General features: G+C 38.2%; 1 protein-coding gene across 3 annotated transcripts in view; it reads left to right on the top strand.

The window, feature by feature from the left end:
* LOC113118816 (capping protein, Arp2/3 and myosin-I linker protein 3-like) overlaps window positions 1–27,802 on the top strand; it is a 43,470-nt gene that overhangs the window by 8,104 nt on the left and 7,564 nt on the right. For 2 of the 3 annotated variants that reach the window (XM_026288242.1, XM_026288226.1), the window contains exons 3-27: window positions 4,249–4,299; window positions 4,402–4,461; window positions 4,558–4,679; window positions 5,878–5,972; window positions 7,668–7,738; window positions 7,892–7,965; window positions 9,785–9,860; window positions 10,630–10,718; window positions 10,953–11,047; window positions 11,846–11,932; window positions 13,557–13,666; window positions 15,872–15,949; window positions 16,195–16,271; window positions 18,157–18,261; window positions 19,036–19,105; window positions 20,444–20,525; window positions 20,660–20,756; window positions 22,407–22,461; window positions 22,797–22,969; window positions 24,193–24,261; window positions 24,781–24,874; window positions 25,425–25,523; window positions 26,634–26,753; window positions 27,201–27,314; window positions 27,398–27,573. In XM_026288242.1, the coding sequence (XP_026144027.1) occupies window positions 4,249–4,299; window positions 4,402–4,461; window positions 4,558–4,679; window positions 5,878–5,972; window positions 7,668–7,738; window positions 7,892–7,965; window positions 9,785–9,860; window positions 10,630–10,718; window positions 10,953–11,047; window positions 11,846–11,932; window positions 13,557–13,666; window positions 15,872–15,949; window positions 16,195–16,271; window positions 18,157–18,261; window positions 19,036–19,105; window positions 20,444–20,525; window positions 20,660–20,756; window positions 22,407–22,461; window positions 22,797–22,969; window positions 24,193–24,261; window positions 24,781–24,874; window positions 25,425–25,523; window positions 26,634–26,753; window positions 27,201–27,314; window positions 27,398–27,573 (2,339 nt within the window). The remainder of the gene's footprint in view (window positions 1–4,248; window positions 4,300–4,401; window positions 4,462–4,557; window positions 4,680–5,877; window positions 5,973–7,667; window positions 7,739–7,891; window positions 7,966–9,784; window positions 9,861–10,629; window positions 10,719–10,952; window positions 11,048–11,845; window positions 11,933–13,556; window positions 13,667–15,871; window positions 15,950–16,194; window positions 16,272–18,156; window positions 18,262–19,035; window positions 19,106–20,443; window positions 20,526–20,659; window positions 20,757–22,406; window positions 22,462–22,796; window positions 22,970–24,192; window positions 24,262–24,780; window positions 24,875–25,424; window positions 25,524–26,633; window positions 26,754–27,200; window positions 27,315–27,397; window positions 27,574–27,802) is intronic. The other variant, XM_026288233.1, reaches the window with a different exon arrangement.

Raw genomic sequence — 27,802 nt, 5'->3', positions numbered from 1 at the left:
ACTTGGCTGTTGGTCTTCTGTGCACGACTGTGCATCCATGAAACTCAATTAGCACAGCAGTTTACTCTGACTGTTATAATAAATGGCATGTGTTGCATGAGACCATTCATTGATGCTTATGTTTTGTTTTTTAAGCTTGATATTGGTCACTATTCACAGCCATTATAAGGACAGGCGCAAACATGACTTTTTTCAGTTTTTCTGAAAAAGAATGTATGGTATATGGCCATGGAACAACACCAGGGTGAGTAAATGATAAATGAATGGCTGAACTACCCCTTCAACCAAACAATAAGACAAAAAAGCTCATCAAGAACAGGACTGCAATGCAGATAACTACATAAGTAACATATCTCCTCCAGTCTTAAGCTTTTAGCCCCTCCTCTCTGTCTTCGTCTTTCTATCTCTCTTTTATTTCCTCTCTTGTTCTCTCACTCTGAGCTTTAGTTACAGAGCTGCTTTGATTCCAAGACTTTTAATCATCAGTGAATCTGGAGCACACAGCATTTCAGCCCTGATCCATCCTTCCTTCAATCCTTCTTTCTCACTCTTTATTCCTCTCCCCTCTTCAGTTCAGAACAGTTAAGACATGGACCTGCCCCGGGAGTAGATCCTCGCTCTTCCTCTCACCTACAAAGGCTGACAGCCGAAATGGGTCTGTCTTAGGCAATGATACCTGCGTGGAAGCGAGTCAGTGTGATGTGTCTGAGAAGAGTATACAGGGGCATGTTTGGAGCAATCTGCCGCTCTTTTAGAGTCTCCTGGGCACAGCGCTGACATGCCCCAAACACACTTTGAACTATGGGTCGTGTTTGAAGTGTCAAGCCAGATCCCTGACATCGCATGATTAATCTAAACCCTATCCCTTCTGCACACATAAACCTCTCCTCCCTCCCTCACACACACACACATCCTCATATCTTTCATTCTTTGAAGTCGGTACTGAGATGTGGTGGATGATTTTTAGTGCAAGTGTTGTACCAGTCTGATCTCCCCAGGCTTGAATCGTCTATGAAAGCCATGGACTGAAGTCGTCCCATCTTCCTTCCACGTCAGCGATTGCTGGATAAAAGTTTTTTTTTTTCTTTTTAACTTTAACAAGTGGATGCGGTGGGTGTCCATCTCAGTCAAACCGCCTGAACTCTGACCCCCTGTTTGGAGGACGTTGTTGCAGAGAAACCAAACCTCATTTGGCCCCGTCTTCTGCAGTTTCCCTCACAAAGATGCTTGCTCAACAGTGCTCGGATCTAATAATGAATACTAATGTTGATATCATTATATGCTGGATGCCCATATTCTGTCTGCGCTCGACAGCAGGGTGAGTAATGTGCATCGCAGCTTAACTCCTGCATTAATTTCCATGTGATCAGCCTCTGTCCCTACCCATACAATGTGTGAGGTAGTCTTTGATTTATTTGGATCCACTCCTTAATTGGGGGTCCCCCCACTTCCATCCATCCATGTAAACTCATTCAAGTCTAAACACCCCAGTGGGCTTCAATAATTAATGTGGCTGTTTACGTGCCGATCTTTTGTGTCTTCCCTTTGATGAGCAGATGCCGCTTTCTGGTTCTCAAACTGACTTTTCCTTCTTCTATCTGCATCTCTTGTTCTTGAGGAGTGTGTTTATATAACCACGTTTTTTTTTTGACCCGTTATTGAGTTTTGAGGTGCACTCTCTAAAATGTTACGTATCTCATGATCAATGGTTTTGTCTCTGTTAAATCTGACAAAGCATTGAGGACTTCCTTTAAACAAAATGCCCAAACTTCAACATTCAACCCCAGCCGCCATCAAACCCTATACGAATACCTGCCATCAAAGCCTATACCAAGTCTTTATTAAAGAGGAATCTGGGATCTCTCTGTTTCTTCTTCTTGGTGGGGTGCCATTAGTAATACATTGGAGGGAGGCCTTGAAGAATCGAAAGCGACAGGGCAGAAAAAGAATAGATGAGTAAAGGAGGATGGAGAAAACAGGGGGCCTAGGTTGTGGGGGCTGCACTGAATCAGAGGAAACAGGAATCTTTTGAGTTGAACTGAAGAGAGAATTAGAGGATATACATGGTAGATCAGACAAAGAAACATCTCGAGATGAATAGAAGAATGTTGGAGAGGAAAAAGGACAGTAAGATGGAAATTGGTTGATATTTAGATCAATAGCCTAGTTTGGACTCAAAGGCTCAAAAGCATTCAAATGACCCCTGTATAATATAACATTAATATAAATTATTTCTTTATAATAACATATTGATTTAAATATATTTAAGTCATCCTGTGGCCCCTAGTGGGCCTCTTCCCCCCTTGGTTAAAATCCACTGGTTTTAGATCATGAGGAAGGGTGAGATTGGTGTGAGGGGTGTGACAAAGGCCTAAATGAAGTACATTAAATGAAGAATTGAAATGATGAATGAGATCACGAGGTTTCTCCAAACCTGACCATGCCTATTACACACTTATACACTTGCTCTCAAAATATAGGACAATCCTTCTTTTTATGTTTCTGTAATCCTCAGACGTCACACAAATCCTTATTTCTTCCTCTCTGTGCCTACTCATCTGTCCGTAACGCGGTTCGCCTCACTTCAGCACACATGTGAAATCCATAAACAACAGCACCCACAGAAGCGGCCAGTGTGCACGGTTTCTCCGTGATTTTGTAATAGCACCGAATCATTATTAAAATGTTTAGTGAAACTCTGTAGTGCAGTGGTCTCAAACTCAATTCCTGGAGGGCCACAGCTCTGCAGAGTTTAGCTCCAACCAGCTCCAACTGCTTGGAAGTTTCTAATAATCCTGAAGGACTTGATGAGCTGTATCAGGTCTATTCGATTACGGTTGGAGCTGTGGCCCTCCAGGAATTGAGTTTGAGACCACTGCTGTAAAGCCTGTTATTTGAAATGATAGTCAGGAAAAGGTTTGTTGAACCTTTAGATTAAAAACATTTTTTTTTGAGGATCAGGCTTTTACAGCTCAAGGAGGAAAAGACACCTCAATTTTAGGCCCAAACCGAGCAAAAGTATGCAATTTAGTGCAGTTGCAGATATTAATGTAGCCCAAAAGTGAGATAAAGTTCTTGTAATGTAGATCAATGAGATCTTTATAACATTATAGCAGACTACTTAAAATTCTTATATAGCAATTATCACTCTATATCTCCCAATAATATGATATTTAAATTTAGATTATATTAAAGTTAGGTGATATTTAAATGATTCGTTTATTGTCGAAGCTCTTTAGTTTTTATTGTTGGGACAAAACGTAATGCAATACAATGATGACAAAGATGTACAAATAAATGTTCCGCAAAAACCTAATGTATCTGATGTACTGTATGTCACAGAATGTGGCTAATCCGAGCTCACAACGACGGAATAACAAACAAAACAGTCTTTAACCCAACGTACACAAGAAATTCATTGAAACAGGTTTGCAACACATCCAAAACATGACATTCAGACAGAACACTGAACTCAGGAAACATGGCACTATAAATGCTAAACCAAATGATGACTAAAAGGCTAATTAATAGACAACAGGTGAACTGAATATGATAATCACACATGCACACACTGGGAAACTAGGTCAAGCAAAGCACTGAAGAAAAAAATCAATACATGATAGAACACATGCGTAACAATGTAAAACTGCATACTGACATTTTAACATGATTTTTCTAAAAAAGTGTGTATTCATAATTTAGTAAATCCAAGTTGTTTTAGTCCAGTAAGTGTTCATCTTAAAATATTACTTATAATATAAAAGTTAGTCTTACTTTTACTTTATAGAAACAGAAAAAAATTCTACAATCTACCATGACCTAAGGGGACCTTTTACTTGTTAAAATATGATAAACTATCAATCAGACAACAGTAGGCATGTAGAAGATGAAGGGTTTTTTGTTTTTGTTTATCATGTTATATCTTAAGAGACCTTTGAATTTTGAAATTCAAATATGATACAGTAGGCTTTATACTGTAAGCAAAAAATACATTAGTGCTGTGTAATTCATATTTCAACAAACAAGAGCCCAGTTGTGTTGTAGTATTATATTTATCTTTATGAGTAAAGAGTTCAGAAGACAAAATGCTGTAATGTTAAAGTTCCTCAGAAACAGTCTTTCAGGTTCAGCTGAACAGGCTGCTCTCCAGAGAAACCTAAACCATACTTTCTTCGAACATTGTCTTGAAGTTTCTACTTAATCTTGCACTTTATTTATTGAGCTTTCATCCTCTCTTTTGCCTCTTAGGTTTTGGCAACATGGCGGCTGTACATCATGGCCCCCAAGATACCAACCAAGGTACAGTAAGCAATTACCCGCCACGTGTCTGCTTCGTCTCAAAGCACTGCAGTAATCTGGTTTAGCATGACTTATGTAGCAAGATGCTCATTTTCACCTCAGGTGGAACAAACGTTCAACTTCCTGGAGATTCGGGCAATGAACACCCACCCGGATAATCAAGTAAGAAAAGCGTTTACAGGGCTCCAGTGTTTTGGCTTTAGTGGCCAGATTTTTCTTTCACTTTGCTTTCACTAAAGCGTGTTCTTCTTCTTACAGGTTGTCATAGAAACAGACAAGTCCACATATTCCCTGAGGCTGCAGTCTAACGACCACCTGGATCAGCTGATCAGCCACATCAACTTCGCTCTCTCTCGGATCTTCAACAACTCCATCTACACGTAAGTATCCCAAGAACCTCACAGGCTCTTTGATTGAACGGCATAACGGTCCACATTGCGACTTATTCGTTTGAAAAACTGCCCACTCAGACAGGAATAAACTCACTGACACACAAAGCAACCAATCACAAATGCATTTAGGGGCAGGTTTGTGTAAAATAGATTATATCACAAAAATAGGCTGCTGTTGATTGAATTACTAAAGTAATTGTTTAGCAGTTTTTGAGTAGAGACATTTAAATTCCAAATAAGTACTTATATTATATTACTTATTATATTGAGGAAATGAATAGTTCACCCAAAAATGATTACTCATCCTCAACTTGTTCCAAACCTGTGTAAGTTTCTTTCTTCTGTTGCACACAACAAGATATTTTTAATGATATGGGTAACAGTTGATGGTAGCCATTGACTTTTCCATATTATGGGAGTCCATGGCTACCGTCAACTGTTTGGTTGCCAACATTCTTAAATATATCTTTTTTTGTGTGTACAAAAGCTGAAAGGAATTCATATAGGTTTGGAACAACTAGGTTAACTGTTCCTGTAAAAAAATGCTGCCAATATTTGCTATATTATTTATACATTGCAAAGTGACATATATAGTTTATCTTAATGGATATCTAGCTCAAACTAATGCTGAATATTTTTTTTATTAAAACTGAAATAGTTATATTTCATTTTCTCCATTAAAAATGTTATTGTTCACCTTATTATTGTAAATTGTATAAAAAAACAGCCAATCTGATTAAAGCCCACCAGATCGAGATGTGCAATATGCCTTGGACAGTCAGCATTTATTATGTCTAAGGCAGAGACTAGCGCTGTTGCAGTCTATATGTGCTTATTCCATCTGAACAGAGATGCAAATCTGATTTCTGTCGCCTTTGCATTGTATCTGGTAGTGCTAATGTAGTTTTTTGGAGAATCCATAATGCTGCCTATAGGAGTCGGTATCTGCTAGAGCAGCAGGGGTGGGAGATATACTGCTGAGCAGTTAATTGAGAGATTTGCTCATATTCAGACAGGAGGAGATTAGTGCAGTGCATAATAGCACTCTTTTTCTGTCTCAGTGTTCAACTCTCTCGCTCTCTTTCCTGTTTCAGCTCTTTGGCCAGGTGTTCGCATGCTGGGTCAGAATAACTGAGATTCTGATGCATTGTGAATCCCCCTCTACCCCCTCCCTCTTCTTTTTCAGCCCCTCCATCTTTCACGCAGATGGAGATGTTACTGACGGAAATCAGAAATTTTCTCCCAGCTCTGAGAGTTCGGTGGAGACGCAAAGGGCATGTGGTGAGAGAAATAGAAGTACATATAGTTCATGCACCCACCCACACAGTCTCATAAATATTTTTTATTATACACCAGATATTAATTAATTTAATCTCTTTTCTTCCCCTCACACCTCTGCCGTCATCTTATAGAACATTTTCAATGCATGCACTTCATTTATGCCATGAACTTGGTTTTGGTGAGCTTTGCTATGACAAATTATATAACAATATTTGTTTTGCCACAGCAGCTGCAGCTGTAGACAGCGAAGGACAGAATAAATACACTGTGCCAAATACATAAATTAAGAAAACAACAAAAAGAATAATGCAAAAGATCAAGTAAAAATGATAAAAGCAACCAGTGATAGTGAGTATAAGAAAGATTATGCAAATTAGTCGGTGCCCTTCATATGGTCACAGGGAGAGATGCAGTGTGCTAATGCACAGTTTGATTTGTTTTATATGCTTAAAGATGAGTAGTAACAAAACAGTCTTGTTACACAGTCTTGATGTCACAGGAGAACACTTTAAATATCTTTTTGTTTTTGGAAGACAGCACTTAAATATCCCTGCTTCCTGGCAGATATTAGTAAAACAGGTGTTATATTGACTGTGGTCCATGTGTGTTATCCAGTCAAAAAATAATCCAATCAAAAACATCTAGCTCTCTCCGAACAACCTGAGGATCTCAATCAGGTGTGTTAAATAAGGAAGACATCCAAAAAAAATTTCAGAGCAGTGGGGCCCCAGAATTAGTGTTGAGAACTACTTTTGTAAATTGTTATTGAAACAAGAGTTTTAAAGGAATAGTTCACCCAAAAATTATAATTTGCTAACAATTTACTCACCCTCAGGCCATCCAAGATGTATATGAGTTTGTTTCTTTGTTGGAGCAGATTTGGAGAAATTTAGCATTACATCAATTTCTCACCAATGGATCCTCTGCATTGAATGGGTGCCGCCAGAATGAGAGTATAAATAGCTTAGAAAAAACCCCACATAATTGACACTGCTCCAGTTCATCAGTTAACTGTAATAAACAAACCCACATAAACAGTCCAAAACACTTCTAAACAACTATGTTGGTGGATATGGGAAGACAACAGGAGTTTAATTTTTTTCATTGGACGAGGTATAGATTATGCACTGGTATTTTGGCCAGAGGTTGAAATTCTTTTCTAAAAACAACGTTTTGTTTGTTATAAACATGCAGATTTTCAGTTCGTAAGACGTTAATTGATGGACTGGAGTGGGTCGATTACCTCTGAATGTTTGTGATGTTTTAACAGCTGTTTGGACTCTCATTCTGATGGCACCCATTCACCGCAGAGTGAGTGTTGTAAATTTCCCCAGATTCCCCAGAAGAAATGAGGTCATTTTGAGGTCAGATTGAATCATTTTTAGAAGAACTATTCCTTTAAAATCCACAAGTAATTTTATATTTTTGAATTTTTAGAAATAAATGTATTTGTGTATAGTGTTTTAAAGAAACCAAAAATCAATGAAGAACTTAGGTGATATTAAAAAAATTGTATAGCTAACTCGAGAACACCGTAGTGTGCAGCAAAAATAGATCTTGATAAGAAGAGAGTTCTTGGCTTTAAGTGCTATTAACTAATTGAAAAACCTTTGTGTATGAGTGTACAGTAGGTAGGACAGGTAATTATTTTTATGATTAGGCACATAATCTCCCTTTCTCTTTCTCCCATTTAAGGGGGCTTTTCTGAGACATATGCAGCTCTGTGCGATTACAATGGCATCTCTTGTAAAGAGGAAGTGCAGTGGGTAAGAGCTTCATACTGACCACAAAATTATCCTTAGCAAGAGAAGAGGCCGAATTCTATATATGTCACTGCTTTTATACCACTCTGAATGTGTTTTCTTCCTCTTTTTGAGTCTCTCTATCTCATTCTTCCAACATGTATTCTGTTCTTTCAGGATGTGGATACCATCTATCATTCGCAGGACAACAGGGACTTTAACCTGCTGGACTTCAGTCACCTGGAAAGCGGGTATCCACAGATTTACATCTCATCTGGACATGTTCTGTATCTGCAACCTTTAATTGCTAGCCTTCATTTCCAGTGCTATCACTACATCCCACAGATTGGTGGTTTAAAAGCTTCTTCATTTTGGACGCATTAATCTAATGATAACTCTTTGCTTTGTTAATAGCTTCATATTGACAGAGATTTGAATGCTATAACTGACACAGGCAATCTGATGTCAGCCACTGCTTTGAATGTGTGCTGAACTGGCACAGTAATAATATATTTAGCCTCTTTCCTGTGGCATCCCTGCTGACTTCCTGCCCGGTTAGGGTCATGCTGTGTCTTTCTACATCCGTCCAATGGGTGTCTGGTTGCTTATCTGATTTCAGAACAGATTCTGTACCTTCTGCTGATGTTGGTCTGTGTTTGAAGTCTGATGGCTGGTTCATAACTCTCTTCCGGTTGAAACAGGAACAGTATATATATGACCTGTGGAAACAGACGTCAACTCTGCATACTCAAGCATACACAACCCTGCCACCTTTAACACATAAAAAAGGAAATGCACTTAAAATTATACTCTGACTCTGAGAAATGATACGCTTCATTTAACACTTTACTCAAACACACTTTTTCTGGTGAGGATCAATGATGTGATTAAAATGCTGTTTACTAAAATATTATATTATATTATATTATATTATATTATATTATATTATATTATATTATATTATATTATATTATATTATATTATATTATATATACTGTAGCAGGTCATTAGCTGGTGCAAGTAGGTTATAAGTTGGATCCCCATCTAAAATGTACCGAAAACCAGCATGATCACATTAAACTGCCATGACCATCTGGTACTGAGCTGGTTTGTTGCTGTTCCAAGATACTCTACCAGCTTGCACCAGCTAATGACCATCTTGGATTAGCTAATGACTAGCTCAGACTAGATACTAGCAACCATATTCCATATGCCATCTTGAGCTGGATTTTCCTTCAGGGAGAATACAGTCTTTCATCAGAAAATGATGTTCAAGTAACTAAGTGTGGTCACTGGCATATCTCTATGCAAGAAGGGTAAAGTTTCAAGATCAGGTATTTGCAAAAGAAGAATTTAATCAGCAAGTAAGCCTTGATAGTGCAAAGCATTTCAGATGCTGTTCTTTGGTTTCTTACTGTTTCACCAGTGGGCACACTTAGACTACTATCTAGATGCTGCGTCTGACTTGAGGATGTTATGTCATTGATTTTTAAGCATTTGTTCCATTAGAGCATCTAGAGGGAAAGAGACGAGTGGATGAGGTAGAGAGACTCTCATTTAGAAAGAGAGAACAGCTGAGTACACACCGCCTACAGTCTCACTACAGCGTCCAAACAGAGGAATGACGAAACTGCAAATGAGAACACAGCCATCAGCCTTACTCAACAGGAGAAACCCCTTTTCATTTCTTTCCCTCACCTTCTTTCTCTCCGTTCTCCATCTGAGTGCAGTAAGATCCACTCTGGCAATAGGTAAAAAGGTTTTAGGCTCAGGGCCAACTTTAAAAGCTGTATCATAGACACATTGCGCATTAATTCACGGACCTGGCATCAGTTTTCCCATCGATCCACACTGTCCTCGTCTCTTCCTCTCCTGGCTTTTCTCTCAGGGAGCATTTATTGCCGAATCTATCATTTTTCTTGAATAATAACATCTCTATTTTAGTCTTGAGGAGAGCTTGCAATCTTATGAGGGCTTGCATGAGAAAAGTGAGAACGCTTCTGGTTGTTGCAGCACTTCACTGAAACAATTTGTTTAGATTTTTTCCTTCTGTTTCTCTTTTTGTCACAGGGACCTTGCAGTGATCGTGGCGGCCATGGCGTATAACTCATGGTTCACCAAACTTTATTGCAAAGACTTTCGCATTGTAAATATAATTTTATGACCTTCTCGACCTCCACTGTGTTTTTGTTTGTTTCACTTACAAAAAAGTACTGTGGTATTAACAGGGTTATATCTACATGCTGCTTTGGAAACGAATTTGATAGTAATGCCATCATATTCTTTCTCAAGAATTCATTTCTTATTATTATCAATGTTTTTACAGCATTTTGTAGCTTGGGGTGATTTTAAAGGGAGATTTTAAAAATAATAAATTCATGTTTTTATTCAGCAGGGATGCATTAAATTGATCAAAATGTATAATTTATTTCAAATAAATGCCTTTCTTTTCAACTCTATTCATTAAAGAACCCTGAACAAAATGTATGACATTTTACACAAAAATATCGAACAGCAAAAAACATGTTTTTCAACATTGATAATATTAAGAACCATTCTTAATAATTGAGCATTTATAATAAGTGATAACAATTAGCTTATTAGAATGATTTCTGAAGGATCATGTGACACTGAAAACTGAAGTCTCGGCTGCTATCACAGGAATAAATTACATTTTTAAATATATTAAATAGTAAACAGTTATTATAAATTGTATTAATATTTCACAATAGTACTGTTTTTACTGTATTTTTAATCAAATCAGCCCATTCCATACCTTTGACCGGTAGTGTATATAAAAATAGATCTTCCTGCCTGAAATCCGTGTCAATATGCATGAGATTACAGTCATTATGGTCGACGTTGAATTCTAGTGCTTTCCTCTTTTTTTCTCACCCTTTCTTTCTCACACGCAGAGTTCAGAGGTCGTAGAACAGATTGTGCACACTGTCAGTAAATCCAGCAGTCTGGAGGAGCTCACGCTAGAAAACGTGGGCCTTAAAGCGTGAGTAATAAATCTCTTTAGTGCTCCCTTTCTGTTATTCATCACTCTTACCACTTTACTCGCTTTCTTTTCATCGAAAAGTTCGTTTCTTGTTCTGTCACTGTCATTTTTCCCTTTATGCCGTTCCCAGTCTTATTCCCCTGCTACCTCTTTGCCTCCATATTTCATCTCTGTCCAAGGTGCAGTGCCTTGTATTGCTCTTCCGTTTCTACTCACTTTCTTTCTGTCATTTAGAGATTTCCCACAGAAAATGGCCACTGCCCTGTCAGAAAACCCAGCATCAGTCATACACTCCATTAACTTGGCCCACAATACACTGGACAACCAAGGTACATGCATCAAAGTCTCTCTTTTTCTACTATAGCTCTCTCTTCGCCTCCTCTCTGTCTATTTCCCTGCCTTTGTCTGTTTTTACACTTTCTGTATAAGCATGTGCATCTTCTATTTCTGTCTCTGAGTGGGTGTTTTTTTCCCCTCACTTTTCTCTGCTTTGCTGACTTATTTTGTTGCATCTGTTGCTGATTTGAAAGTGGGTTCTTTTAGATTTGTGTGTGTGTGTGTGCGTGCATTTTTTTCAATGTCATTTTGTATGTAATTTATAGTGTTTAGGTGGGCAAGTATTAGTAATGCTACCATTTATTTTTACATCTATAAATAGCATGAAAACAGGACCAGTAGTGCCATTTGAAGTGAACTTCACCGGGTATTCGGCTGTATTATATCCCATAGTTCTCAAGAACAGCATTTATTAAATCAACATTATAAATGGTTTAACAATCAATTAATGTGTGTGTGTGTGCTTGCTTGTCTGTGAGTGTGTTGGTCATGTATTTTATTTATAAATGTATACTTCTCCTTTTAAATAGCCTAGCTTTAGTATTATTATCTCCTTTTTTATCAGTAGCTTGTGATGGTAAAGCAGCTTCCTCAAAACTGGTATGCCCTCTATATGCATCAGTGTCAGAGTTTCCGACTGCCATCGTGTCTGACACATCATTGCTTGTCACATCACAAGCGTGCATTTGTGAAAGTGACTACAACAATGTCAGTGTTTGCCTGAAGGTGCATTCTATTTAATTTAGTCTATGACTGATCTAATGTGTTCATGAATGTGTATTTCCTTACAGGGGTGTCTAACCTTATCCAGCAGGTGTGTCGGCTCAGTAAAGGCTTGCGCCTGCTTAACCTCTCCAAGACCTCGCTCTCTTCAAAGGGTGTGTGCAGAAGCTATGTGTCCCTGGAGGTTTAGTGCCCTCTGCTGGTCAAGTCTATAAGAACTATCCCACAGTTACCATTCACTAGACGTCTGAACAAGTGTTAAATAGAAGTTCATGTGAGATCATATTTACAATTAGCCCTTGCAGGTAGATGCCAAAACTACACTAACTTTCTATAAATATAAAAATGTCAAATACTGGATTTTTATAATTAATAAATAATAATAATAAATATTTGTAGGCACAATTAAACAATGCAAATATATGTATACACAGATATATAGCTCTGTATTTTTATATTTATTAATATTATTATATTTTTTGAGCACTCTATATCTCAAAGATAGTTTTTTGTGTGCTTAGAATAACATAAAATACTTAAACTTAAAATAAAATTAAATATACACTTTTTTTACAATAGCAGATCTATCTAGCTTACACTGTTACACGATCTCTGTGTAGTATTTCAGGCTGTAAAATAACCATTCTCACTCCACTGATCTAGAATCAGCTTCCTGTTCTCTCTTAAATCAGTGAGATTATCGATAGATTAGTTGCATCTGACACTAGAGCTTCAGAGTCATGACCAAAGAGCCAGTCTTCTCTGGGAAAGCCCAGACTCAATTACCAGCATCCTTGGCTGGTTCCAGGCTTAGCGAAATCTCTGGTTTTCTCTTTCAATCAATACAGTTGTAAACCGAGTAGATAGAAGGATAGCCTTCTTACACGAGCCATGAATCAACATCCACTCAAAATAGCTCCCATTTTTACTCCCATTATTAATCTTTACTTTTAAAATGATTTGTGACAACTTCATTGCAGAAGTTTTAACTTTGAATACAGTACTTAGATGAACTTGTGCCATCAGAGAATACAACTCATTTCAAATTGAGATGTTTCATTTTGGCTGCCACATCCGGTTGGGATTTATAGCAAACTTTGAAGAAAAATCAGCATCCTATCAGCTGTAAAAACTGAATTTACACATCAAAAAAATGAACTACAGCTACCATAAAAGCAAAACCGAAGTCGACTGGATCATGAAAGGTTACAGTGTTTTCTTGATGAATAAATTCCTCCTTTTAGAGAGTGCAATGGGATGTTTTTGTTACTCCCTGGTGAGAAAGCATACTGGTTGAGTTCACTGGCAAGCTGCCACCTAACAGAGTAAGTTGAGTTATCTTTTTGTCTCATGCTACAAAATGCATTCACTTGCATTTTCTTCCTGTATTTAATAGAAACAAAATGAAATTCCACTCTGCTTACAGTGCATTGTGTGTTTAGAGGTTGTAAACAGTGGACTCCAAAAGTATGAGACCACATTGAAAATATAACAAAGTCACTGCCCAGATATGTACATTTTTTTCATTGGTTTGTACTTCTTTGTACTTATTTTTGCTTTCATTAAAGCTCAACATGCTTATTTTTCCATTCTCAAATTTTTCTAGAGAACATGATTTATTTTTCTTTTTTTTTTTTAATTTCTCTCAAGTTACTATGCAGGAGATTTAATTTGTAATGAAAAAAGTGTATTATTTAAAATATGCTAAATAGAAGCATTTTTCTCTAGTGGACTTTAAATTCCCTGTGTGATTCAGCCTTTCTTTATCTTTCTTCCCAGGTGTCACGTCTCTTTCTCAGGCCCTGTGCTCCAGTGATGACTACTCCAACTCTCTTCTTCATCTGGACCTGAGTAAGAACCCAGGGATTCTGTCTGGAGAGGATGCAACGGTTAGAACTTGCGTTTATCTCACTTTTGCTTCTAGTATTCTTTAATTAAGCTAATACTGTAGTTAAAGGAACACTCCACTATTTTTGAAAATAGGCACAATTTCCAACTCCTCTAGAGTTAAACAGTTGAGTTTTACCGTTTTTGAATCCATTCAGCCAATCACTGGGTCTGGTAGTAGCACTTTTAGCTGTCCGGCGTAATAATCAAGGAACTTTGCTGCCGTACCATGGGTGCAGCAGGTGCAGTGATATTACGCAGCGCCTGGAAATAGTCCCCAGCAACTCTGCTAGTGCTGCTACTAAACAAACTAGCTAGGGACTAATTTCAGGCGCTGCGCAATATCACTGCACCTGCTGCACCCATGGTACGGCAGCAAAGTTCCTTGATTATTACGCCGGACAGCTAAAAGTTCTACTATTCCTATTTGGTATATGGTACGGCAGCAAAGTTCCTTGATTATTACACCTCAATGAGGTGTAATATATGTGAAATATATGTGAAAAACAGTTGAACAGCAGCATTAAATATAGATATTTATATATAATTATATATGAATTGATAAAATATATATTTTCTATATATTCTAAAAAAACTTGTATTTTTTTTTTTTTCAAAATGCAGTAAATCCGTGATACTTTTTTCCCTCAAAATGCAATAAATCCATTGAATCAATATGTAAGTTTTTTTTTCATATTGGAACTGATGAAAATACACAATACAGTAATTTGATCCACATATGACAGCCTCTGAACTTGGTCAACACTAATTATATTATATCAATCAATAATTATATACAGGCACTGGACTACGAATACATTCATCAGTCATCGCTTCCAACATGATTTCAGCGGGTCATCTTGTTAATGCTCTAAATGAATTATGAATGTTATAAACACACTAAATGGCTTTTAAAGTATGATTTTTAAAAACAGACTGCAGAATCCTGTCCCAAATTCATGAAGGGGGAATAGAAATGCACTGTCCAAGAGAAATGTGGTAATTATACTAAAAGTGATAGGTAATTCATTGCTTTCAACAAGTAGCCTTTGATGTCCAATCTGGGTATTGGAGTTTAATTTCGTCATAATTTTGTGGGCCACGGGATCCAAGAGGAACATGCAGGGTCACTAAAAACACATACATCGCATTGGAGCACTACATACTTTAATATACATATATGTTGTTCAGAAATGGTCTGTTTTAGAGCAAATATATAAAAATACAGATAAAGATACATGCAGGCACCATTCCAGAATCAAATCACTGAGGGTGCTTCTTAAATTACCAAGCCTTAATACACATCTATTTTGACATATTTTTGCCCCGTCCCCTGAAAAACAAAACGTATTCAGATTCTAAATGGACTACAACCAAAAAAGCATGCAATCTCATGTATTCAGTTTTAACACTGCACAATTATTGTCTTATTTACATCATGTCAACACATGTCAACACATCGGTTGTTATAATGAGAGGTATTTGCAAGCTTGTATCATTCAGCACTGAATAAAACTGCAGCGCTTTGAGTGGTGAGTGGATTCTGAATTAAGACACCTCTGATTGGCCACTGCGTTCAAGAAATCATCAGTTATGTCTATGATTGGCTACACAGATCAGTGCTACAAAAAGTACAAACACAAAACCGCACTGGAGTGTTTCACCAGTATCCTATTTTTTTGCAGCCTCAACTGGGGGTCATCTTGCTTTCATTTGAGGGTGCTTAGCCCCTCCAGCACCCCACAGAACCATGCCTGGATACAAACAGCCGATTAAATGCAAATAATTAAATTTGTAATGACTATATCATACATTGATGCCAGAGGTTTTTCATAAAGCAATGGGTTACCGGTAGCCACATCGGTAGCGCTAGAGGACTATTTTAGCACACACACATATATATATATATATATATATATATATATATATATATATAGAGAGAGAGAGAGAGAGAGAGAGAGCGAGAGAGAGAGAGAGAGAGAGAGAGAGAGAGACACTTAAAAAGCTAGAACTTAAATTTTACATTTATATACATTAAAAAACAAGCTGTATATAACTTTAATGATTTTAATAATAAATGCATTTTCTGTATTTAATTTCTGAGTTAGAAAACAGGAAAAAATGAATGGATGCAAAAGTACATGGACCGAACACAATACGCACATACACATGACTATTAAGAGCCTCAAAACTCTTCTTCATTGTAGAATCTGTACCTGTTCCTGGCACAGCCGAACTGCCTGGTGCATCTGGACCTGTCAGGCACTGACTGTACCGTAGACTCTGTGAGTTGACAGTGTGTCTCATCCTTCTGAATTTGTTTTTGCCTAACTGCTTTTTACTGCCCATGATTTATGTAATTGCACCCGGGACGCGGGACAACAATTTGTCTCTGATTTTATATTGATATTTCTGTCACATTTAATGGTCCTAAATTGCAGAATTATACTAATGTTCGTCATTGTTTTGCTTCACTCGCTCTCTATTTTTTCCACTCTCTTTTTGACGTCCTCTTTCCATTTCCTCTCAGTTATTTGGAGCTCTGCTGCGGGGCTGCTGTGCCGATCTCTCCTACTTGAACCTGTCCAAAAACTCATTCTACCACAGGTGAGCTAAACTGCCTCCCACCAGCTCTTGCCTGATAAACTGTCACATTTGAGGCCACCTCACAGGTGAGCTAAACTTGCCTGCTTCAACCACGCACGTCATCACAACTCTAACCAGCTTAGACTTTCTAACAAATCAAATCAACAAAACAAATCAGGTCTACTCATACTTTTTCTGATCAGCCATCATCTTGGACTTGTTAGTAACCATAAAAGATCAGCTTGTACCAGCTGGATTCAGCTACCATCAGAGGCTGGTTTTAAATGGGTTTCCCAGCAGGGAAGAGTGCCTGCAGAGATACAACATGAGTTAAACTGGGACATGAGTGATCAGACAGAGCTGATGGACCTGCAAGGTTACACAGCTGGTAATACAGCCACAATAACAGAATCAGAAGAAAACATGTTTGTGTGGCAAGATTGTTTCCAAAAGAGAGCTGAATCTTTGGAGAAACAGCTTATAAATTAAGTAAACAGTGTTTTTTATTCTAACAATAATCTAGTAGCTTTACAACAGAAGTATATGATATTGCAAGTTAACATGCATGTGCCTACATGCGAGAAGAAGCTGTAGGCTGAGGAGAAATACAGAAATGCAATGATCCATCTTCCTGTCTGACTCCCTCTGAACCCGAACAGCAATTCCATCTCCCCTCTTGGCACGTTAACAGCATTATGAGGAACTCTCTGAAAAATGAGGCTAATTTTAGCTGAACTTATTGTTCAGATTGGAAGGTTTCCTCATGCTTTGCACCTCCTGCAAATGTGTTTGTTCTTAATTTGGTTTGAATTTGCAGAGGGATAAATGTTGAGTCAAGAAGATAATTTTATCATTATTATTATTTAGGAAATGGTGCCTTTGGATTTGGTTTTCCAATGACTTCTTTTACTTTAGGCTTTTTAAACCAAATAAGGTGAACATTTAGTTTTTTTTTTTTTTTAAAGTATGCAAGCAAGGTCACGACAGCCAATTTTCTTTTTGTTTTAATTTAGAAAAGCCTGTTGTTTTATGCCGTTTACCTCACGTTACTCTATGGAGACTTTCTTTTAATTTTCTTAAACTGATTCTAATGGAAAACTATTATAATGGAAAAACTATTCATCAGCATGCACAGAGTGCGCCCAAATCATGAAAACCCTTTAAATCACCAACTGAGAAATGCAGTCGCACCGGCGTGATTGTGCTCAGTATACATAGTATGTACTGCAGGAATATTATAGAGTAGTATGTTAGCATGCCCTCTTTTTCCTAGCGCTAATTTAATCCTTTCCAAAAACTCCCACCTAAACTCCCACATTTGTGAGCGTAAGTGCTCAGAAACATGCACACCCAAACACAGAACCACCGAACACATGGGCACCTCCGTGTGAGGTGTGTGGGCATGTGTGTGTGAGAAAATCTGGTTACGCCAGTGCCATGTGAAGACAGCATTGTAATTCTGTTTGAGCTGATAAGACAGAGAGCTCATGAATATTAAATGAGGAATGTTCCCTTAACACTCTCTGCTCTTGTTAACACATTTACATCACACATTCTTCCCTCTCTCTCTCTCTCTTAAATGATAATGTCACTGTCAAATGCAAAAATGTTATCGTGAACTGTCATGTTATTAGCCTCCTAGTATTTCTCACTCACTGTCTCTCTCTCTCTCTTTTTATCATTTTACCCATCTAATTCTGTCCCACTCGAATAATTGGTCCTGTGACAACTTGTGGACCATTTTTAAAATGTTTAACACGTAATAGAGATACAAACTAGTTATTTCCTAATAAGCCAGAGGGTATCCTTTTGAGCCCTTGTTCTGGCATATTGCTCAGGGCTTTGTGAAGAGTGGTATGAAATGTTATGGATAAAAGTCTCCCCTTCTTGTCTGTCACGCTTTTAGGAAAGTGAGAGAGACACTTCCCTCCTTCCGTCAGTTCTTCAGTTCAGCATTCAGCCTCACTCACATCAGTCTGGCGTCTATGAAGATGCCTCCCGACGTGCTGAGGTGAGCCCAGTCGCCGTTTTGGCTTTTTGTGCTGCACTTAACCCTGGCTTGGCTAGTTTAATCTGGCTTTGTTGGTCTCACACCATGACCTAGTTTGTGTTTAGCTGGTTAGCCACGTGGTCTCTTAATCTGATCAATTCACAAGTGATCAAAACCTCTCTAAAGCCAACAAACCAGCTTTTCACATTCTAGGAGTCAAGCTAACCACATTAGACTGGTTTAAGCTGTTTTCAGCTAGATGGCATGATAACCCAGGTCATGTTAAGCCAGGATTTGGTAAAACACACTGTTCTCTACTGAACTTGAATCAATTCATTATCTCTACAATTCAGGTGCTGTATGTGCAAAAACACAAGTTTTTTTTTTTTAATGTTTTTAAGATTTGAAGGGTTTGTTGAACAGAATCAACCGCATTCCCCCCAAAAGGGTCATATTTTAGTAATCAATTTTGGAAAACATGCTTAGTTAAACAGGCCATTTTTATTATTATCATTTGAGGCCGTCACACCCAGCTAAACACCTGATTTTAGCTCTCTTCTGTCAACAGCACCGGCCCACACCAGAGGAGTCGAGCTAATCTCTAAGCTCTTTTCCTCTTAATCCTTTAAGACCTGCGCAGAGCTTTGACGATGTCCATATAGACCTTTTCTGATTTGATTTAGTATAGAGATCAACCATGGAAGCACATAATAGAATGCTTAGTCTCTTCAATGAGGCATGTAATGCTGTCAGTAATGACGACGTCCCTGTGTTTGTTCACTGTCACTTCCACAGGGCTCTGTTCCTTGGGCTTTCATCCAATCCTCACATCACTGACCTACACCTGGACATCAGCGGCTGCGAGGTACTCCATCCCCCCATTGTGCACCTAAATCTGGCTTGAGCTCTTTCTCTCTGTTGGCTCCAGCCTCAATCCTCCAGTCTGTGGTCACTCTTCTGTGTGTACAGATAACTTGGCTACAGATTTAGCCAGACAGAAAACCTTTCAAGGTTTCCTTTTGAGAGTGCAATGTGTGTTTATCTCTGTGGGGTCTCCATTGCTTTATTTTGACCTCACAAAATCATTTTATTCGTTCTCGGTGGAATCATATCATTAACTATTTTAACAGCTGCTTTCCAATCTCTGGACTGTGGATTTGAAAATAATTAAGTGTAGAGCTTTGTATAGAGAAGACCGGGGCTAGTTGTCACACTGTGCAGTACAGTATCTTAGCAACTAGGTTTTTTCCATAAATGCTTAGTCTCTATATCAGTATATTTAGTATATTGGCTTCATATCAGGGATTTATATTTTATATTATTTATTAATTATAATTTATAATGGTATACTTTTTGGGGGTGTTATTTTTTACGTTTGCTGTTTCATAAAGTGTTTTTTATTTAGCCTAATAAACATTTTAATAATAATAAAAAAAGATCTTCAATGCAGTGCAAGTAGCTTTGGATAAAAGCAGCTGCAAAATGCATAAAATGTAAATGATGACAACTTGCCCCACATAGTTTTTTCCTTCAAATTAACGATGTAACTGTTTAGGAGCTTTTTTGTAACATTTCCAGTGATATAGTTTTCTTGATATAACTGTTATAAAGTTCTGGCTGCACTATTATTTAGTATAAGTAAGGAATAATAAACCCTAAATCCTAGTCCAAAAGTGCAGCTTTGTCCAGTATGCACTGTAAAAAGTGATAAATGTGCAAAGCAAAAAAGTAAATACTATAATAAATGGAGAGTATGGAAAGTATTGTAAGTTAACACCTCGCAATTCTGGGTCTATATCTCACAATTCTGATTTGCGAGGGGAAAAAGTCAGAATTGTGAGATAAAAGTCAAAACTGTGTAATTGTAGATACTGTAAAAAGTTGCAATTATCTTTTTTTTTTAGGTTTTTCTATCCCTTGGCTGAAACAAGCATCCATAGTTTAAATATGAAAATGCATAAAATGTATTTATTTGGCAGAAACAACCATGTACTAAGGTTTGTTTTGTCAATTCCCTCTGAATCGAACCTATAACCTTGGTGCTTCTACCACCATGCTCATTCAGGGGAGCTATTGGAAGAATACGAGTGCATGCTAGTATAAATTAAACATGTTAGAGGCTTTGAGTGTTCACTCTCTCTATCTACCCCGTGCCCGTCTTTCCCTATCTCTTTTTCATTCTCTCCATTCGTCTGCCTCTCAGCTCAGGTCTGCTGGAGCAGGGATAATACAGGACCTGTTCCCCAGAGTCTCCTGCATCAGCACACTGGACATCTCAGACAACGGTGAGACATCTGACTGAATAAATGAAAGGAAGCTTTTGTCTGCTCCCATCGACCTTCAGCAAGTCTCTTTCCCCTCAGTTGCTTTTGCTTCAGTCGCTATTGACTCTGCCTGTACCTTTCTGTGTTCATTTCAGGGCTGGATGCTGATCTCTTCTGTGTCATTCCTGCCTTCTCCAGACACCCGTCCCTCAAACACCTGCTGCTGGGCAAGAACTTTAATATCAAGGGCAGGTACTTGTTCCCAGACTGAGAGAGACAAACATCACAGAGCAGACAGTGATATATGTATACATTTATTTGTTTGGCAGAAGCGTGTATCCAAAGTGACTTACAAACAAGCATTTAGACTGCGGGGCCAGGCTGCCTGAAGCAGTTTGAAGATAAGTGCCTTGCTTAAAGGTTCGATACATCTTTATTCTCTGTCGGCAGCATCTGTGGCATGCCGTGAATTACCAAAAAAACTAGAAATGTGTTTACGGTTGTGCACTTACAATGGAAGCCTGGCAGGCAAACGGGTAATGTGAAACTCTTAGTCAAAGCACTTACATGACTTTTACAGTAAAAGTATTATTTGAGCTGTCTAAATGGTCTAAATTGTCAATTTGAAAAGGGACAAGCTTTCTAGGATGGTGGAAATAGATTTTTAACAATATGACACTTTGAAGGCCCACGCACACACACACACACACACGCACACACACACACACACACACACACACACACACACACACACACACACACACACGCACGCACGCACGCACGCACGCACGCACGCACGCACGCACGCACGCACACACACACACACACATATATTAATATTTATTTACACACATTAATATGTATTTACACTACTATTCAAAAGTTCAATGGTCAGTTTAAGAAATAGCAAAGATGCATTAAATTAATCAAAAGTGACAGTAAATAAATTACAAACTATTTTTTACCTTTTCCATAAAACTTTTAAGAAGCAATATTGATAATTTACAATGAAAACATTAATACTAAGAATTTAATATAATTTCAGTCAAAATATGCCAAATTAATTTATTTTATACTAACAAATGACTGTAAAACATTTTGCAGTGATTCATGGTGTTATCTGTGGAATTGTTATTTTTTTTTAAGTTGACTGACATTTTTTGATTTTCAAAATAATTTCTTTGCTTCAAAACAAAGTTTGAAATGTTGGAATTGTCTTGAGGCTGGTTTGTTTGATTCATAGGTCTTTATTGAAAACAAATTTTCTATAAAAATATTTCCAGAATTAAAACAGCTGAAAAAGTGCTGTCACTGTTTTGCTCTATTATGATTATATGCTAATGATGTCATTCCTGTGGATGGAATTTAATTCATGTAAACATTTACATTTATCCATTTGGCAGACACTTACAGTGCATTCAGGCTATACAATTTATTTTGTATTTTTTTATCACTATATCTGTTTCCTGGGAATTGAACCCACAACCTTTTGCGCTGCTAAAGCAATGCTCTACCACTCAAATAAACACTACATTATGAAATCAGTACATTATGGCTGTTGGGTCATGTTTCTACACCTCAAATCATTTTTAATTTGATCAGTTTTTATTAATATTATTAGAAATAATGTTCTGTGATAACCAACAGCATAGAGTAGATAGAGCTTCTGTAGAGTACACAGATTAACAGATATCCACTCTGAGACAGGCAGTTGAGGTAAGCAGGTTGGAAAAATCTGTGAAACCGTCTGCAATCACAAACTGAATGTAGGAGGCTCTCAGGGAGGCAGAGAAGGGACTGGGGAGAGGTGTGTGAAGTCTCATTAATCTTGGAGTTGATGGCGTTTATGCAGTAGGTGTGTGTCTGAGTGTGTGAAAGTCCTGTTATTTCCTGTGCTTGCAGGGTTCTGGATGAGGTTCTGCAGAAACTAGTGCATCTTGTGCAGGAGGAAGAGTGTGTGAGTGTTTCTCAAGCGCATAAACACACATACACATGGACATAACACTTTGTTTCCTGTACGCACTTTACACACGTTCTGAATTCACACACACACACACACAGAGAGAGTACAAAATCAGAGTGTATTTCAGTGATTCATCTGTCTGTCCTTCCTTCACTCTCTCTCCTTTCTTTCTAATCTCTCTCCTTCAGGGCACATAGTCCTCTCACAGCAGATATTGCCTTGCTTGATGAATTATTAAGCACTGTTTTTACAGATCACAGACATTGCAAACTCACACACACACATCTCTCTCTCTCACTCTCTCTCTCGCCACTCCTCTATCCTGACAGACCCTGCAGAGCTTGTCTCTGGCTGACTCCAGGCTGCGTTCGAGGGGCACGGTGCTTGTGAATGCCCTCGGCAGCAACGCCTGCCTGAAGAAGGTGGATTTGAGTGGGAATGGACTCGATGACACAGGAGCAAGGATGCTTAGTAAAGCTCTGCAGATCAACACCACACTTAGGTATTCTGTCATAGGGAGAACAGGTTTACTGTAATATGAATTATAAACAAGATTGTTCAAGATGCTGATTGGTCAATACAGAATCCCATGTACATTATAGTACCGTATTTTTCAGACTATAAGTCGCACCTGAGTATAAGTCGCATTTATTTAGAACCAAGAACCAAGAGAAAACATTACCGTCTACAGCCGCGAGAGGGCGCTCTATGTTTTCAGTGTAGACTACAGGAGCAGTGAGCAACATAGAGCGCCCTCTGGCGGCTGTAGACGGTAATGTTTTCTCTTGGTTCATTTCTCTTGGTTAATGTCAAATTAATTTAGATAAATAAGTCACACCTGACTATAATTTGCAGGACCAGCCAAACTATGAAAAAAAGTGGGACTTATAGTCTGGAAAATACGGTACCTGTAGAAGACACCTATTAGCTTTATAAGTCAAGGACTAGGGCCAGATTTGCTAAATGGTGAATTAGCACAAGACTGCAAAACAATAAAAGCACCGATGGGAGTGGAAGAGGCTGCGGGTGCTAAAATTACAACGTGCAAATTAAAGAGCCAGATTATATCCATTATGATCAACGCAGTACACCAAGAGCAATGCAAATTAGTGTAGGGTCACAAACGAGGGCCGTTTAATAAAGGCGCATAAATAAGTAAATTGCCAACACAAACCTTAGTAAATCATCTTGCATTATTCATTTAAATACTCTCCTCCCAAAGAACGTGCCTAAAAGGGAAGCTCCTACTAATGCATTTGAAGCAAGGACAGTTGCAAAATTAACTGTGTCCATGCCTTTTCAATGCAAAATTTTCACTGCATGTCTTTAGTAAATCGAGTGTTTGTGCTGGCTAAATTTGGCCCTAGATCTTCCAATGATATCCTTGTCCATAGAAAGCTTAGCAAATTTCTGCTAAATTCAGACGTAATTTACAACGTTCTATATCCTGTGCACTTTTAAAAATTAAAAAATATGATGTTAAACATGTCCCTTGGCATTTAAGATTTTATAACACTGTCTTTTTAAGTTTTTATAACCTACTATTCTATCAAATAATATGAAATGGTTCGACTGTTTGTTTCACACATTCCAAAAAAGGGGGATTAAGCATTAGTGCATTGCATAAAAAAATAGAAAAAATACACAATTAATAATAATACCACTGTTTAAAAATTAATAAAAAATAGAAAAATAAGATTGTCATGGTTTGTTTATTTCTTGTAGGAGTGTGACGTGGGATCGGAATAACACAAGTGCTACGGGTTTCCAAGATGTGGCTCGAGCCCTAGAACAGTATGACACACACACACACACACTCTCACATTCATATCATGCGTACTGCTCAATGCACACTCACCCATGTGAGCAGTGACTCACTCATACTGTTACTGGGAAAAAAAGAAGAAGTTCAGTCCATGCCTACATGAAGCTGTCTGTGATTGCACAGTCTTTCATCACCTCTCTAGCCTGCCTGTGATGCACAATTAGAGCATTGTTCCTCTCATCCTCAGAGATCTACACAAACATTATTTAATGTATAAACTTTTTTAGCAGACTTGAACTTGCATTCAGTGAACTGTAGTCATTGCGAGAAAGTTGTTCTCAGTGCAGACTGCTTTGAAAAGAGTTGAAAGAAACTACTCTGTTAAAAGTTAAATAGAATGAAAACAAGAAAAACAACTTGTTTCTGTGACACAAATAGATGGTGTGTAACAGTTCCCAGCTTCCTGGAGCTTGTTCCTCTCTTTTGTGTTGCAATGTTTGGGGGAAACTTTTATCCTGCTTCTCAATAGCCTTCTGCTCTCTCCTCAGTAACTTCACTCTGCAGTTCATGCCTGTCCCGCTCAGTGATGTTACACAAGCATACCGTAGCGCCCCCGAAAGGACAGAACAGGCACTAACCAAGGTAAGAATGAAGAGAGAGAGAGAGAGCTTTCCTATCTTCTTCCTATCTTATCTATCCTCTCTGGAATGCTTTATTCTGATTGGTCAGTCACAAAATGTATCAGTCAAATTTTTTCATAATTACATCCCCCCACCCTTAAATATTAAGCCGATCAATATTAGTTTTGAGTGAGCTTAGTCCCCACAATCATGAATACTTGGTTACATCCTATAGGGGACCTATTTATTTCATAAGGACAAGCTTAATCTGTTTTTCCATAATATGACCCCTTTAAATATCCATAAATCTGTGTGTCCGGCTGTTTTGAGATTAACAGTCCCAAGGCAGTGAAATGTTTATGCACATGTTTAATGAGTCTAGAGATGTGAACATTTTACAAGGTCATCACTGAGAGAGGGACACAGCAGATAATAAATGTATCTCTCATTAAGTCGCAACATAATTACAATAATTTCCACATGACTGCATAGCTTATCTGAGCATCAGTGTTCCTTTCTTTGTCATTAATGAATATTCTCTCTCTCTCGCTCTGTCTCTGTTTTTCTCTCAGATCCAGCGAGCTTTGTTAAGGAATAACCAGACTCAGCGTTTCTCTCAGAAACAGGCGCTTCGGTTGCATCAGGGCCTGGTCACTAGCACCGCAGAACAGGTAAAGACCACTTCATATTCATATTCTACTTCTAATGCAAATCCAACTCATTGACTCACACTTCTAGTATGTGATAATGTTGGTGAGGGGTTCTATTTCAGCTCTGCCAGTTCGGATTAATTGAGCTTAATTGGTGGCTAAATCGTATTTCTATGCATTTCCTGTAAAATGTGGTTTTAAATGGATTCAACTAACACCATGAAGTGTCAGAGACATATTCCCAGGTCAAATGGCACTCTGGGGGTTTTTGTGGAAGCAGAATTACATAATTATGCCATTTAAATTCTCTATATCACTTTAAAGTTGTAGTTTCAGTGCCTCTAAGAGGTTTGAAATTATCTAAAAAGTGTTCCTGAACACTTACCCTATCTACAATTGTTAGGTTTAATATGTGTTAACATTTAAAAATTTGGGGAAAGTAAGATTTTTTTTAAATCACTTAATACTTTTATTTGGCACGGACAAAATGTATTTATATTACAATTAAAAAAATTTTTTTCTATTCATAAAAAAGTCCTGAAAGAATGTATCACAGTTTCCACAAAATATTAAGCAGCACAAATGACACAAATTTTCAACACTGATAATAATAAGATTTTTTTTCTTATGTGACACTTATGAGGATCATGTGACACTGAAGACTGGAATAATAACTGTTGAAAATGAAAATAGAAAAAAAAATTATGAACTTGTGAGTGATTTCTTTCAGAACACATTTAAAAAATATTACAGAGAAGTGTACCTGAAGAGAAGAATTCTATCATTTAGCATTCCCATGCATCTAAATTGCAGTTAGAACACAGAGTGTTCGTGTTTACATTCTTTGGATGGTTAACCTGTGAATAGATTGCTTGTATTGCTCTCTACACAAACTGGTATAAGAGCAAGTTTCCACCTTAAAAAAAATGGCATGCATGCGTTGTGTTTGTGAGAGAGCTTCTCATTCTCATGCTAATGTAAACTCTGGCTGATCTTACAGTGTATTGTTGAATCAAACTCACACAGAGATCTCACTCTCTCTTCCCTCTTTGTTGCTCTCGCTTGCTTGCTTTCTCTGTCTGCCACCTTCTTTCTCTCTGTCTCTTTCTTTCTGTCCCACTGCTGTCCCAGGTGATGGAGCGTCTGTGTGTGCGCGTGCAGCAGCAGGTGTGTGTGTTGAGAGGAACCAGTGAAGGAGAAGAGCTACAGGCTGCCAGGCAGGTCCTCAAGGAGGCCAGGAACTCTCGAGCTGTGAGTGTGTTTGTCTATTTCCCTGTCAAACGCACAACCTCTTTTATTTATTTTTTATTGTGACTGTTCTCCACACAGCAGAAGTCATCAAACCTACGGAAACACAAATAGAATTTTTATTCAGCAAGGGTGCATTAAATTGATTAAAAAGGAAAGACATTTATTTTGCTTAACATATGCTTTTTAATATACAGTGCAGATGGCTACATGGAATATTCAATCAGGTTTTATTTATGTGCTGTGATATTCGAGTGACTCGGTTATTGATTTCGAGTGTTTTCTGTTTATTCATTTAAGAAACTTTCAAGCTCCACTACTAACGTTTTTATGAGCGAACATTAAAGGTTAAAGACAAATCACCTGCATGTGTTTTATGTAACAGAATCCTAATAGTGGTCAGTGAGAGATCATGACTGGCGTGTGAATTATGTCTGCATTGTCCTCTAGCTGTACCCCTCGCTGTGTGAGCTGGCCCACGTGCTGTCAGTGGACGGTCCGGTGAGACAGAGGCTGGACTCTCTAGCTGGAGAACTCGCCAAAGCAGCTGATAAAGAGCTACAGGTGCTTCAGCCTGATCTGTATCTGCTTTCTTGTTCTGATGGACTTGAAAGGAATGATGGATGACTGGTGGTTGCTTTGTGCAGGTCATTGTGGACTCCATGGTGTCTCTGTGCCGGGAGCTGTGTCCGCTTTCTTGTGCCGCGGCGGAGTGTCTTTCTCCTCCCCTCTCCTCCATCTCCGAGCGAGTGTCCATCCCTCGTTCGTCCATCCGCACTGCTCTGATGGAGAGAGCAGCTCAGGACATCAACAGAGCTCTGGAGTAAGAAAAGGAGGGTGTTGAGTTGTTGATGTTTCTGAAATGAATACTTTTGAGATAAGTCAGTTCAGTCGGCGGTCATCTTTATGATGCCCCAGGCAGCAGCTTTCGAAACAGCTGTCGACTTGAATGAGTAAAGACAGAAATCTCCAAAACAGTTTTGCGTGCTTAGTGTAATCTGTGGAGGAGCTTGCCTTTTTGGTATATTGGTGTAAACTGGATAAAGTATGTA

This window comes from Carassius auratus, chromosome 2, assembly GCF_003368295.1.
Source record: "Carassius auratus strain Wakin chromosome 2, ASM336829v1, whole genome shotgun sequence".
Taxonomy (NCBI): domain Eukaryota; kingdom Metazoa; phylum Chordata; class Actinopteri; order Cypriniformes; family Cyprinidae; genus Carassius; species Carassius auratus.
This window is presented reverse-complemented; position numbering and strand designations above follow the sequence as displayed.